Here is a 13,787-nt window from a genome sequence, read left to right on the forward strand (position 1 = left end):
TCGTGGACATGGGCCAATCAGCTTTGGACAAATGCCCTGTCCCCGTCTTTGTTCGGATTGAGTCGCGAGGACGGTTGTCAGGGCAAGGGCAGTGTCGAGCATTTAGTCACATGCATCTCAGAGCCCAGGCTCACACTCACCATCACACTCACACTCAAGGTCCCGAGCACCAATTACGTTCCACAAGCACACATTCATTTTTGTAAGGCACAGTGAGTTTAAGTGATTTGCCCAGCATCACAGGAAGCTGAGGGGAAGCTGAGACTCGAACCAGGTCCCCCAGCGCCAAAATCGGCAGCTCTGGCCGTTAGGCCACATCAGGTGTGCTTTGCAGTGTCACACGACCACACCCCAGCTATCCCATAGCCAGGGTACTGTATCACAGTCGCTTACAGTCCACACTGCAGCTGCACACTGCGCAGTCAGACAGCTAGGGCTCTATATCCCGGGCCGCACTGTTCCTCTGCATAGTAGAGGCTCGTACTGTCCTGAGGCCTGGGCACAGTACCCCAGCATCAGCACAGCAGCTGCACCTTGCACAGTCACAGTGCAACAGCACTACACTCCCGCCCTGCCCTTCCGCACGGCTACACGGCTTACTTTCCCACAACCCGCCTAACCACACGACCCGCCCAACCACACGACAGCTGCACCGTGCAGGGTCACAGAGACAAGGCGCTGTGCCCCACACCACTGCAAATCTGAAGTGGAGAGGGGCACACGGTGGTGTGTGGTGGCATCGCAACCAAAGGACAGACTGCTTATAGCCTGTTTATGGCTAGAGTTGGTGTGCACAGGTGGCATTGAAGTGACAGCAGGTGATCACTGTGGGCACTAGAAACACTCAGCTGTACCACTCTCTCTTCCCACATCCCATGATGCCCCCTCCGGCCATCAATGGCGTGCCAGGGGATTGATTCTCCAAGGCGCAGCCTGACTTGTGAAGAATGGAAGGTTGGCATAGGGAGTGTGTGCGGCCTATGACATGCGTGGCACGTTATTTCATAAAATATTCTACACTCATCGGGACAAAAGTCTGCTTACTAAATGGTGGACACGTTTTTATGCACGTTTCTAAATTGCACCACGTAGCGTGGGAAATGCTTCTTGGCGCTAAGCGTCTGTTGTCTTATATTGAGTTGTCCACGGGAGGGGGGGGGGGGGGGCGTCATCGTCTGACTGAAGTTACTTATTAAGCATTAGTGATTATTTTATATCACTGTGTAAAATGTAACTGATTTAACTGTTTAAAAATGCTTACCGTATATGTAAAGCCAGCAGGGTCTCGCCTGCGCTATAGAAAACATAGCACATATTTGGCTACCCTTGCGTATGAGCAGCCTGCTGGCTGTGTACACTGTGCGTCACTGCACATTGTTGGCTGTCCGTGAGTGTGAGCATGCTGTCTGGACTGTGTTTCGTTGCACATGGTTGGGTGTCTGTGCTTTGGAGCAGGCTGTGGGCTGTGCACTGTGTGCCAAAGTACATTATTGGCTGTCCGTGCATGTGAGTGCACTGTGGGCTTTCTGGACTATGCTTTATCGCACATTGTTGGCTGTCAATGCATGTGAGCAGGCTGAGAGCTGTCTGGGATGGGGGGGCACTGCATATAGTTTGCTGTCTATGCGTGTGAGCATGCTGTGGGGCTGTCTACACTGTCACTGCACGTAGTTGGCTGTCACTGAGTGTGGCTGTAGGCTGTCTGGACTATGTTCTACAGCACATTGTTGGCTACCCGTGTATGTGAGTAGGTTGTGTACTCTGTAGACTGTCACTACTCAGTGTTGACTGTCTGTGCTTGTGAGCTGGTTGTACGCTGAATGGAATCTTTGCCACTGTACATTGTTGGTTGTCAGTGCTTGTTTTGTTTATCTCTGTTTCTTCTCTCGAGTCTGGTCTTTACTTGTCTTGGCGTACGTTCCACTACGTCTCTTTGCCTGCTCTCATCACTACCACGTCCTCTAACGTCCCGTCCCTTTTGATTCCACTCACCCCATATCTGCTCGTAGCCCCCTTTATTGCTACTTCCCCATGCTCCCTGTTAACTTTTTCTCATCCTTTTTCACTTTACTTTACATAAGGCCTTTCTGCAACAGAAGCGTACACAAAGAGCATATGCACACAACTCAACGATAGGATATATCCCTAAACAACAAGGGTGTGGCGTAATGGCTTGAGCTGCTAAGCGGAAAGTTAGGGACACATGCTCAAGTCACGGCGTGGGTCGCCCCAATGTAATTTTGCACAACTCAGTTAATATCCACGTGCCTTCCAAAAGGACATTTTTTCGTGTGTTTTCAGCCTGTGGCCAACTGGTTATAATTAGCATTTCCGCTAACAATTTACTATTTTTAACAATTGTTTAGGCACTATGTTGTTATGTTTTTCCTTAACGTATATTTGCCTTTCAATGTGTCTATATTTTCCCAAATGCTTTTGTTGCCGTGGATTTCTTTTGTGTTCTTTTTCTTTTCCGTTTGTTCGTCTACCACTCGCTTTCCCTTTTGAACGCTTTTTATATATTTAAAAATGTTTGTTACTATGGCTCGCTTTTAATCACTATGCTTGTTATAGCTACATGCCAATGCTTCTTTAGAGGTGTACAGATCTCAGCGCCCAGTTGCGTGAGATACGCCGGGCGCTTCACTTCTGAAGTTTTTATTTATTTTATGGGGGCATGTTATCGTAACACAATAGTATTGCTCTAATGCTTAAACAAGTGTATGAATCATAAAAGTTACAGTCAGCTTTGCTTTGTTTTAACCCGGTATCTGCTTCATACGCACATATTTCTGGGGTTAACGGTTTATAATTAGCGTTTCCAAACACGCTTACTTATATTTCCTAAACGTTTATGCACTATCTTGTTAGGTCTTTCCTGGGCGTGTATTTGCATTTCATTGTGTCTGTATTTAAATTGGGGACTGTTAGCCAAGGGATGCGAGGTGCTTATGTAAGCTATTTTACACTGTAAACTAACCTACATTAAACGCTAAATTATTAATGAAACGAATACAATGGTGAAAAAGAGTTTGCGAGTTGCAAATATCTTGGATTCCCATTTATTTACGGGATTGTGCCCTTCAGGATCTGTAGGTGTGTATCCGCTACACAAATCTGTGATCTTGCGCACATCCTATTTATCTCGTCTCTCTGCTTTTTTCACTGCCAAAAACGACGAGTTACTACATTTCACTTTACTTGACATAGGGCTTTCTGCAACAGAAGCGTACAAAAAGAGCATATGCACACAACTCAACATCCCTAAACCACAAGGGTGTGGCGCAACGGCTTGAGCTGCTAAGCTGAAAGTTGGGGACACATGCTCAAGTCACGTCGTGGGTCTCCCCAATGTGATTTTGCACAAATCTGATAATATCCACGTGCCTTCCAAAAGTTTTTTTTTGTGTGTTTTCAGCCTCTGGCCAACTTGTTATAATTAGGGTTCCGCTAACAATGTATTATGTTTTTTTTTTATTTTAAAAAGACCTTTATTTTTGATAGCTCCAACTGTCAGCATAAAGTGGCATTGCATTTCAACAGCGCAGTTCACAACACTTCGCGAAGGCCCAGTGGGCAATTCTGTAGAGCATTATACACAGCCTGAGTGCCGGCATCCCGGAGGCCCGGCGGCGCAAGGTGATGGAACAGAACAGTATACGCCAATCTTATCGTACCCTGAGAGGCTTCAGCTGAGCAATGAGACAGTCGGCAATCATACAATTCAAGTGTAGTTGTGCGGTCTTGCAACAACAAGAAAGGGAAAGGAAAGAAAGTGAAAAACCAGAAAGAAACTACCCCTAAACAACCCCAAGGCCCTCCCCGTTTGCCATCGAGCACGTTGCTGGAGCCTCTGTTATTCGTCCTATGTGAATGGTGTCGTGTGTGTCCTAAGTGTGTGTCGCACCCACCCCCCACCCGAGCCGTCCACTAGTTCTTATCTCACCCAACCCACCCTTCCCGTGTACCACCTGCGCCCTCCCATATCCCACGTTAATCCAGGAAAACTTCAGAGCTCCCCTTGCGGCAGGTGTCCCAGGTCCAAATCATTCTCCAACTCCCCGGCCTGGGGTTCATCTGCCTCCGACAAGTCAGTGTCGTCCTCCTCCCCCTTTAGTAGGTGTTCCCTGTAGAGGTCCCAGAAGGATTTCGGCCTGCTCCTGGGCGGCAGCAGCTCGCTGTACAATTCCGTTTGTGTGCAGCAGTATTGGAGGTCCCTAAGCCATCTCGTTTTGGTGGGGAGTGGCCCGCGCATCCAGCACGTTGCCACGACCCTTCTGGCCAACAGCAACGCTACATCCACCATCCTGCGCAACGAAGGGGCCAGTAGTTTGGAGAAGCCCAGCAGCGCGAGCGCTGGAGATCTCTGCAGTGGTTCCCCCAAAATCCCGCCAAGCTCCGCAAAGACCTCCTCCCAAAAGGAGCTCACCCCCGGGCAAAGCCAGGCCAAAAGAAAAAAGTCAGCAATCCGGGCCCGACAGCGCTCACACTCCGAGGAGCCACGTAAGCCATAGCGGTGTAGCCGCTCAGGGGTATAATATACCCTCTGCAGAAATTTAAAGTGCACCAAACGGTGCCTGCCGTTAAGAGATACTTTACGGGTGTTGGCACAGCAGTAGCGCCACATAGCGTCATCGATGGGGGTTTGGAGATCCGTTTCCCACGCCGCTCTAGGAGCAGAGACAGGCAACGCTTGGTGCGAGGGTCCTAGTTTGTTGACCATAGAGACCAGTTTAGTAGGAGTTTTAGTCTTAATAATATACGTCAATTCAGGGACCTCCTCAGGCTCCTGTAGCGAAGGGCCCAGTATTTCTCGGCAGGCTGATCGGATCCTATGATACTGGAATCGTTGCAGCAGCGAGGGAGCCGGGGTGATAGGGGGGAGTTGTTCCCAGGTTTTCAGGGCACCGTCCAAGAACAAGTCCTCCATAGTCTGTACGCCTAGGGCTTTTAGGGCCTCCGTTACCCCTTTCTCATTGAGCGGGTCAAGCCATAGGGCCCAGGCCACCGGCATCTGTGGGGAGTACATCAATTCACATCCCCGCTCCCTCATCAGTGCATGCCATGCATGGTTGGTCGCCTTGAGCGAGTCCATCTGTCCGACCGCTCGGTCCGATGGAAGACAGATCGTGGCTGGCAGGGGGAGAGGGTCAGCGAACAGCCGCTCTAGGATGAGATGTGGTGTACGTGTATCTCCATGGATCCATGAGTGTAAGTGTATCGCCTGAGCCACTCGATAGTAGCGCTCCAAGTCTGGCGCCCCCAGTCCCCCCATTTCGCATGGTAGTGACAGTGTCGCCCATTTGACTCGAGGTTGCTTCCCGCCCCAGGCGAGCCTGACCAAGACCTGTGTCAATCGCTTAAAGAAGACCCTCGACAATACAACCGGAATGTTAACAAAGAGGAAGAGGAACCGGAGGAGCACTACCATCTTCATGAGGGCAATCCTGCCCAACAAGGAGAGGGGGAGTCTGATCCAGACATCCACATCATCCACCAGTTTGTTGAACGCGACCCCGTAGTTGTCTCGGATCAGGATCTCAGGATCCGTTTGAAGGCGGATACCTAGGTATCGTACCGAGTCGTCAGTCCACTGTAGGGGATATTCCATCTCGAAAGGTTTCGTGACTGGGGTCAGGGGGAAAGCAATGGACTTGTCCCAGTTCACTTTAAGTCCAGAAAGCGCTCCAAATCAGACCACTTCCCTGAGAATCGAGGTCAAATTGGTTTCCGGGTCCCGGACATACAGTAAGGTGTCATCTGCATATGTCGAGATGCCGATCTTGTAGGTGGGGAAACTGACACCTTCCAGGCTATGGTATTCCCGCATGGCGCATGCTAGCGGTTCAGCCACCAGCGCATACAGCAGTGGTGACAAGGGGCATCCCTGTCGGGTTCCCCTACTGATGTGTATCGGGTCTGAAACCCAGTCACCCAGGCGCAGTCGGGCCGAGGGGCGGTGATAAAGTGCCCCTATCCTCTGCAAGAACGGTTCTCCCAGTCCCAATTTTCGCAACACTCTGATCATGAACGGCCATTCGACAGAGTCGAACGCCTTTTCCATATCCAGAAATATCGCCAACGCGGGATTCTCCTGTTTAACATGCTGTATCGTACCCAGTATCGTGCGGATGTTATAAGTCAGGTTCCGGCTAGGCACAAAACCAGATTGCTCCGGTGCCACCAGGTCCGGTACCAGCAGAGCCAGTCTGTTGGCTAGCACCTTTGCATACAATTTCGCATCTACGTTCAGCAAGCTGAGCGGCCTGTACGACCCACAGAGGTCCGGAGATTTCCCCGGTTTCGGGATCGTAACCAGCAAGGCCTCTCGCATGGAGGGCGGCATCTCTCCATCCTCGCAGATGGTATCAAAGAGGGCGATCAGGTGCGGTAGCAGGAGGTCTTTAAATGCCTTGTAAAAGCCTACCGTGAGACCGTCAGAGCCTGGGGCGCTCCCCGACCGCATGCTTCCCAGTGCATCTAAGATCTCGTCTTCGTGGAAGGGGGCCATAAGAAATTCCCTGTCTGAGTTCTTGAGGAACGGCATTGAGATATAGTCCAGGTAATCGTCAATTTCCGTTTCCGCACCCCCCGCCTTGGAACGATAAAGTTCCGTATAATAGCGCCGGAACGTCTCCAGTATCTGGTCTTCCTCAACTACCCTGTCACCCTCCGGGGTCTGCAGTTCTTCTATCACTAATGGTCTCCGGGAGCCCTTGACCATGCGGGCCAGCAGTGCCCCCGGCCTCTCTCCCTCCCCGTAAGCTCGGGCAGTGGCGTACTTGCCCATGTAAAGGACCTCTCTGTCCGCAAGCGCGTTGTATTCCGCCAGCAGGGGTGGGAGCGCCTGTCCAGCGTCTCCCCCAGAATTAGCCAGTTGTCGTTTCTCTAAGTCCGCCAGTTTGTTTTCTAAGTCGGAGAGGTCCCTTCTAATGGAGCGCAGCACGCTGGAGTGTTTGGACATGGCCATTCCTCGTATATACACTTTGAAGGCTTCCCATATAGTGAAGAAGCTATCAACCGATTCAAGATTGGTGGCGAAGTAGCGTTCTATGTCTTCCGCCATCTCCCCGCGGAAGGCGTCGTCCAGCAGAGCATAGGGCGGGAAACGCCAAGTGTAAGGCGGGATCCCCTTCCTGGCGGTGGAAAGACTGATCAGGACTGGGGAATGGTCTGATAGTGTGCGCGGGAGGACTGTACACGAGCTGATGCCGCCAAGCACTGAAGAGGAGGCTAGCCAGTAGTCAATTCTAGTATGGATGTTGTGATAGGCCGAGTAATGCGTGAATCCGCCCTGCATAGGGTGTTTGTCCCGCCACACATCTACTAGGTCCAGTTTTGTCATCTCCGCTCTCATGTAGACAGCAGATGCCACTGGCCTTCGAGCAGGGCCAGCGGATCGATCCCTGTCAGGGTCAAATACAAAGTTGAAGTCCCCCCCCCCATAGTCGACCACATGCCCTACATGTGGTCGACAGTGTTGCATAAAACTCCGGATTATCATGATTGGGACCATAAACGTTCACTAATAGCAGATCTAGCCCCTTCCCCGCACACCTAGCAATCACATATCTACCCTCTGTGTCCACATGTATCGGGGTTAGTTTCAATCTCGAGGAGGGGTTAGCCCAGGTAATCACGCCACGCGCGTGAGTGGTGAAGCCTGCTGCCACTATATTTCCCGCCAACCCTCTAGACTGCAACATCTTACTATGAACAGGTAGGTGTGTTTCTTGCAGCAGGGCTACATCCACATGATGTCTGTGGAGAAAGCTCAGAACCTTCCTCAGCTTGCGGTGGTCGTTTAACCCTCGCACATTCCAGGTCAGCAGGGTCAGTGCGCGTCGGGCCTGTGGGTGCTCAGACACTACAGCAGCCGACATCGCAGATCACAACGTATCATAGTAACGCCGTAGGCAGGTGGCGCGACACAGCCCAGGGCACCAGTACCCAAGGCGGTCAGACAGTCACTCCATTCACACGCACTCACTCCAAGCCAGATGCTCCTAGCAAACCTCGGACCTCCCAACTTTCGAACAACAACAAACCCCCCAAACCCGGTTCCAGAACCCGCCCCCCTGTCCCCTCCCCACCCACAGCTGACCTCCCCCAACCCGGCCAGACAGAGCCCTCCACAAATCCCCATCAACTCAAGAACCTCAAATTGTTAGGCAGTACAATTCCCAACTCCCTGGGGAGTGTCTCAACCAAAAGCACAGGGGCAAAGCGTGCCAAAACTGCATAGAACCACCAACGGTTTCAAAGTTTATCTCCAGTTCTGCACCCCTGCCTAGCCCCAAAGTAATCCAATGCCTTACACTGAGCTCACCCAGTTCCCCCGTTCCCCCCAAACCCGTTCTCAATGTCAATACTTTGAGCGCCACTCCGGCACTTGTAGTCTGTCCCTGCAAAACCGGTTGCTTCGCGGTGTGGACACTACTCCCGTTTCACATCTAGTGTTCCAAAATGGTTCCGGTGGACAGCTCACCTTATGGGATCGCGCAGTTTCCTTGTGGCGGCATGTCCGACGGCACTATCCGCAGTGGTGAGCAATACATAATGGGTGCACCGCTTCAGTCCTGCTCCTCCAAGTTCGATGCTGCCCCCGAGTCCTCTCCGTGCTGCTGTCGATGTTCCTTACGTTCCCTGGCCCACGTTTTCAGCGACTTCTGCAGTTCCTTAGGGTCTGTGAAGAAGTACGATTTCCCTCCAGTGTTAATCCTCAGCTTGGCCGGGTAAAGCATCGCGTAGTCAAGTCCCAACTCGCGGAGCTGTTTCTTATGCGGTACGAACTGACGGCGCTCCTCTTGCACTTTGGCCGTGAAGTCGGGGTACAGCGATATGTTCATGCCTTCCATCTGCAGCTGGCCTTTTTCCCTGGCCAGCCGCAAGGCCGTGTCCCTGTCCCTGTAGTTCAGGAGCTTTGCTATGATGGGTCGGGGAGGCGCGCCAGGTTGAGGTTGAGGGCCCAGAGTGCGATGCGCTCTCTCCACGATGAACATTGGGGAGAAAGCCTCCTCCCCAAGCAGCACTTTCAGCATGTTCTCCACATAGAGCTCCATCTTACCAGTCCAAGTCGATTCCGCTACCCCCGTTATACGAATGTTCGATCTGCGGGAGCGCGCTTCTAAGTCCTCGGCCTTGTCACGGATCACTTGGAGCAGCCTGCCGAATTGCCGACGGTCTTTGTCCCACTCAGTCTGCGCCTCCTCGGCCTCCGTGAGGCGCCTTTCCGCCATAACTAGGCGCTCCGCATGTTTGTCTACTCGCTCCGCCATGCGGTCCATGCGATACGACAAAGCGTCTATCTTGGATCCCACAGCCTCGATGCTGTTCTGGATGCCCTTCTCCATCGCCGCCAGCAAGTCCCGAAGTTCCGCAGGTGCCGTTGTCGCCGCTGCCCCTTTCGGGGAGGCCTCCGGTGCTGGTGGCTCCGTCCCCTTCGTCCTCCGGCGTTCAAACGTGAGTTTGGCCTGCGTCGCATCGTTTTTCCCCATGATGGCCTCCCAGTTGAAGGGGGGGCTCTGCCGCTGAGAAACGCCTCGTCGCAGTTTAGACAGGGCCGCGAGAGTGGCGCTTCGCTCACCCCTTCACCACTCCCGGCTTCCACACCAGCGTTGGAGGAGCATGTGGGCCAAAATGGCGGCTATGTCGAGAGCGTCCCCTCCGGTAAGCTTCTTGTGTAGGCCCCCGCAGTCCGCGGATTTTATGCTAACCCCTCCGGGTTTGCTAGCGACGGTGTCCTTCTAGCTGTAATGTCGCTGAGCGCATGCTCCCAGACGAACCAAGGCGTGTCTCCCAAGTTTCCGCAGCCCGTGTTCAGTCGGCACCGTGCTCGCCCTCTCCGTTGAGGTGTGGCTGAGAGGGGGTGTCGTGGCGTTGGCTCTAGGGTGGTGCGGTGGGGCTGGGAGGGGGCCTCCCGTGTGTCCTGGCGGCAGCGCGCCGAGTCCAGCACCGCTCGCCCCGGCTCCTCCAGTGTTTGGAGCCGCACGTCGGGTGACGTCGTGCGGTCTGCTCCGCAAGGCAGGTCGCGGCTTCAGGCCTGGTCCGCTATCTCTCTCCTTCGCGGGACGTCTCCTGGCTTTCTCCGCTACTAACGGCCGCTTCGGACCGCTCAATCGGGTCTGGGGGTACCAGGGGTCACCAGGCACCGAACACAGCTACGCCGGCATGCGATAGGATAGTTTATCAGGATATTTTAGGGGCTTAGGCGAGGAGCCGAAAGCTCACACGTCCGCCATCGACGCTGGCTAGCTCCGCCCCCCCAATGTATTATGTTTAACAAACGTTTCAGCACTATGTTATGTTTTTCCTTAATGTATATTTGCCTTTCATTGTGTCTATATTTTAATTAAGGACTGTTTCCTAAGGGATGCAAGGTGTTTATATGACCTATTATATCGTGACTGGCTGAGGAACTGTGGTTCAATGTTACCATGAAGGTTTACACAGTGGGTTTACTAAGAAAACAGTGTTAGGTATAGTCTTCTGGTAAACTTTTTAAACCAAAGAAAATTACAGCTCAAACCAAAAACAAGCACTGGCGTTGCCAATAGGTTTCGCATTTGGAAAGTTGGAGCTATTGGTTTTGTAAATGACATTTTATATTTATATATCGTTATTGGCATTGTCAATAACAATATATAAATATAAAATGTAATTTACAAAACCAATAGCTCCAACTTTCCAAATGCGAAACCTATTGGCAACGCCAGTGCTTGTTTAAAACAAACATTTACCTTCAACTGTAGTGTTCAGACATCCTTCCCTGCCGTGCTGCACGTCCTGCGTCATCGGGGCTCTGCAAAAGAGAGCAAGAAAGACAACAGGTTTAAGAAAGCTGAAGGTTTAATATCAGTAAGCACAACAAAAAAAAGACGAAAACCCTCAAAGCAAATGTGTGAAGGCAGATCGTCTAGAGAAAAGGCGAAAGGTAGCTCCACAGTTGAAGAAAATCAAATTGACAGGAAGGAACACAAAAACAGACAATTGCCTAATCCCTGTTACAGCGGAAGAGACAGAGAAGAAAAAAGCTTTGTAACTCTGTAGATGGAGCCCTGAGTGCGTCAGATTTAGTTAGCACCTGGAGAAGTGTGGTTCAATGGTTAGAGCGGCAGACCCTTATGCAGAGGTTTAGCCCGGGACCAGGGTTCAATTCCCCGCCTCGGCGGGTCTTGGGCTCAAAATTCCACGGACCTGATAATTCTTGCCTCGGTGCCTATTCTAATCATGGAGTCCCACTCTGCAACTCTGGGCAATAGCTTGCTTAATCTCCACAACGGCCCCCACAACGCTAAGGATGCCTGGCCTTCACCCTGGGGGTGCCCAGGAGTGGACGCCTCACAGGGAAAGCCAGGATGGGTTCCACTGCGGTATTCGTACAAGCGCCTTGGGACCCTTGCGGGTGAGTAGTGCGCTATACAAGTATCAATTTACATTTACATTTACAGTTTTCAAAGATTGAGGACTTTCCCAACTTTGCCTGGAAATGAAGTTCACTGCAAAAAATTACTTGTGAGAGAACATTCTGGGCAAAACATTTTGGGGAGAGAATTTTACTACTAGAAGATGTTTTTCAGCAAAGCTACTGTTAGAAATGTCTCCTGCTGTTGGTCTATTTAAACTTTCTACAGTGCTTTAAGTGGGATGAAAAAGATGAGAGCCTTCAAGAGGGTTGTGGCCTGAAGTGTTAAAAAAGGACAACTTAGGTCAATATTATGTGTATCAATGACATTCATAACTATAGTCACACTGGACAAAGAATAATCAAAGTCAGCAGGATAACTTGCTTATTCTACTGGAAAGGAAGAGAGTCTTCGGCCCTAGAAGACCAACAACAAAGAACAGTACCCTATTGGGTCAGTCAATATATTATTCTGTTGCTCGGCCAGAGTGCAGCCCTGACAGGCCCTGGCCTACTTACAGCACAGCAAGGTCCACACTTTGCATATGCTGGACACACGCCATGGGAGACTAGCGAGTAGGAGTACAGAGAGCTACAGCAAGAGTTTTCGTTATTTACATAACTACTGAATGTTGCTCTCAAGCCTTCAAGGGGTGGGGAGTGTTTCATGTTGGAGGACCCTTGAATCAAAATTTTCCTACTGATCAGATTCAATGAGAGGGCCAGAAGTAGGACCGGACAGCCACAGTGCAGGCTTTGCTTGGATTTTACCCTTCAGGCATGCAGAGCCAGAATCATGGTTTTATAGCTAGGAAAGGTGATAAAACTAGCATAGCTAATCCCCTGATGACCAAAGTAGGTCACACTGGATGCCAGAAACACATTCATGTCTTTTGATCCCCTGAGCAAGGCAAACTCAACAGCATTTTGCACAACCTGCAGTCTGTGCACCGCTTTTCCACTAAGCATACTATTGAATAGTTGAGCTTGTTTTTAATAAGGGCTCCCACTACAGTCCTCTGTCTTCTCAAGCACTAAAATGACACGTTTTTTCTAAGCTGGTGCATTAGGAAATAGAGCTTTTTAGAGATGGGAAGAATGTGTGGTGGGTGAGGGCGAGCTGGCAATCAAACCAAATTACAGTATTTTTCACTTTGGCTCACATTACAACTGGGCTCTTAAGAGAGATTTGGGGAGCAAATCAGATTCTACTTAAATCATTTTTTTTAGATCTACTATAGTAGCAGATTCAGTAATAATGTAGGTAGCTCTGGGGATAAATCTACAAGGTCACACCTGGTGGAATTTATGCCCACAAAAAGTGTCAGAAAGCAGAACCATCAAGGGGGAACCAGTACAATGGCACAGATTTCTGCTTGTTATTCTTCACACCTTAGAGGACCTACATGACATTACTTATAACTCCACTATATCCCATCAATACAGATTTCCAGTGCTCAATATGTAAAAGAATGAGTGCCGGTTCCCAAAGCTCAGAAGCCTGCAGCCAGTCATAATAAATGTCGGCAAGGCTGTGTAGTCTTGAATCCATCCCATGCCTCTTTAGTTCACTACCAGACACCCCCTGCACCTGTAGCTCACTCTTTCAAGTTCCTGCTTTCTCTCTTCTCTCTTTGTGACATTTTTCTATCCTTTTCTTGCTCTTTGAAAATGTCTGATAAGGAAAAATAGTGGCGGTCCCCACAAATGAGTGCCGGTGGACCCCACCGGCAAACACAGGCTGAAATTAAGCACTGCGGACACCTATAGTGTCAACAACACCAGGTGCGGTATTACCACACCACAATTACTTCATCAGTCGCAATAAGAGTCCTCAGAGCAGTTTTAAAGAATGGCCAAAGGGGGAAATTGCCCAGGGCCCTCACCTTCCAAATGCCCCCCAGAGGAAGATATGAGGACATGTCTTTCTCCCCTGACTCTACCTCATCCTTTTTCCAAGAGTACCTTTACCTCTGACTCTGTCATGTTTACAACTCTCTAGCTTTTTACCTCTATTTCTCTAGGTGAGGAACAGGCTGGGCTAGATACTGAATGCCACAGCATGCTACAAAACACAGAAACTAGGTCCAAGTTGAAAAAAGAAATAGCTTTATCAATTCTAGTTCAAGCTTTATTTTGTACTGTTTGCCTGGCAAAAACCAGGCAGCTTGAGCTTTTGATTGTTTATTTTATTGATTTAGCGTAGCCAGTGTCCGAAAATGTAAGGTATAATTGAGAGGGCTTGAATTAGCTAAAAACGGGTAATTCATGTAAAGTTGTTCAGAACCGGGGTTCCAAAGTATATCTTGCATGGGGCCCCAGAATATATTTACGATGCCACCAAGAGTCCTTTGTCTTTTAGGGAGAGGGATGTTTCAGAGTA

At 50.4% G+C, this 13,787-nt stretch overlaps 1 protein-coding gene across 3 annotated transcripts in view; it reads right to left on the reverse strand.

Moving 5' to 3' along the window:
* Positions 1–13,787, reverse strand: part of SEMA4G (semaphorin 4G) — a 698,845-nt gene that overhangs the window by 27,115 nt on the left and 657,943 nt on the right. For all 3 annotated transcript variants that reach the window (XM_086922681.1, XM_086922680.1, XM_086922682.1), the window contains exon 14: positions 10,740–10,801. In XM_086922681.1, coding sequence (XP_086778807.1) covers positions 10,740–10,801 — 62 coding nt within the window. The remainder of the gene's footprint in view (positions 1–10,739; positions 10,802–13,787) is intronic.

Source organism: Lissotriton vulgaris, chromosome 5 (genome assembly GCF_964263255.1).
Source record: "Lissotriton vulgaris chromosome 5, aLisVul1.2, whole genome shotgun sequence".
Lineage (NCBI taxonomy): Eukaryota > Metazoa > Chordata > Amphibia > Caudata > Salamandridae > Lissotriton > Lissotriton vulgaris.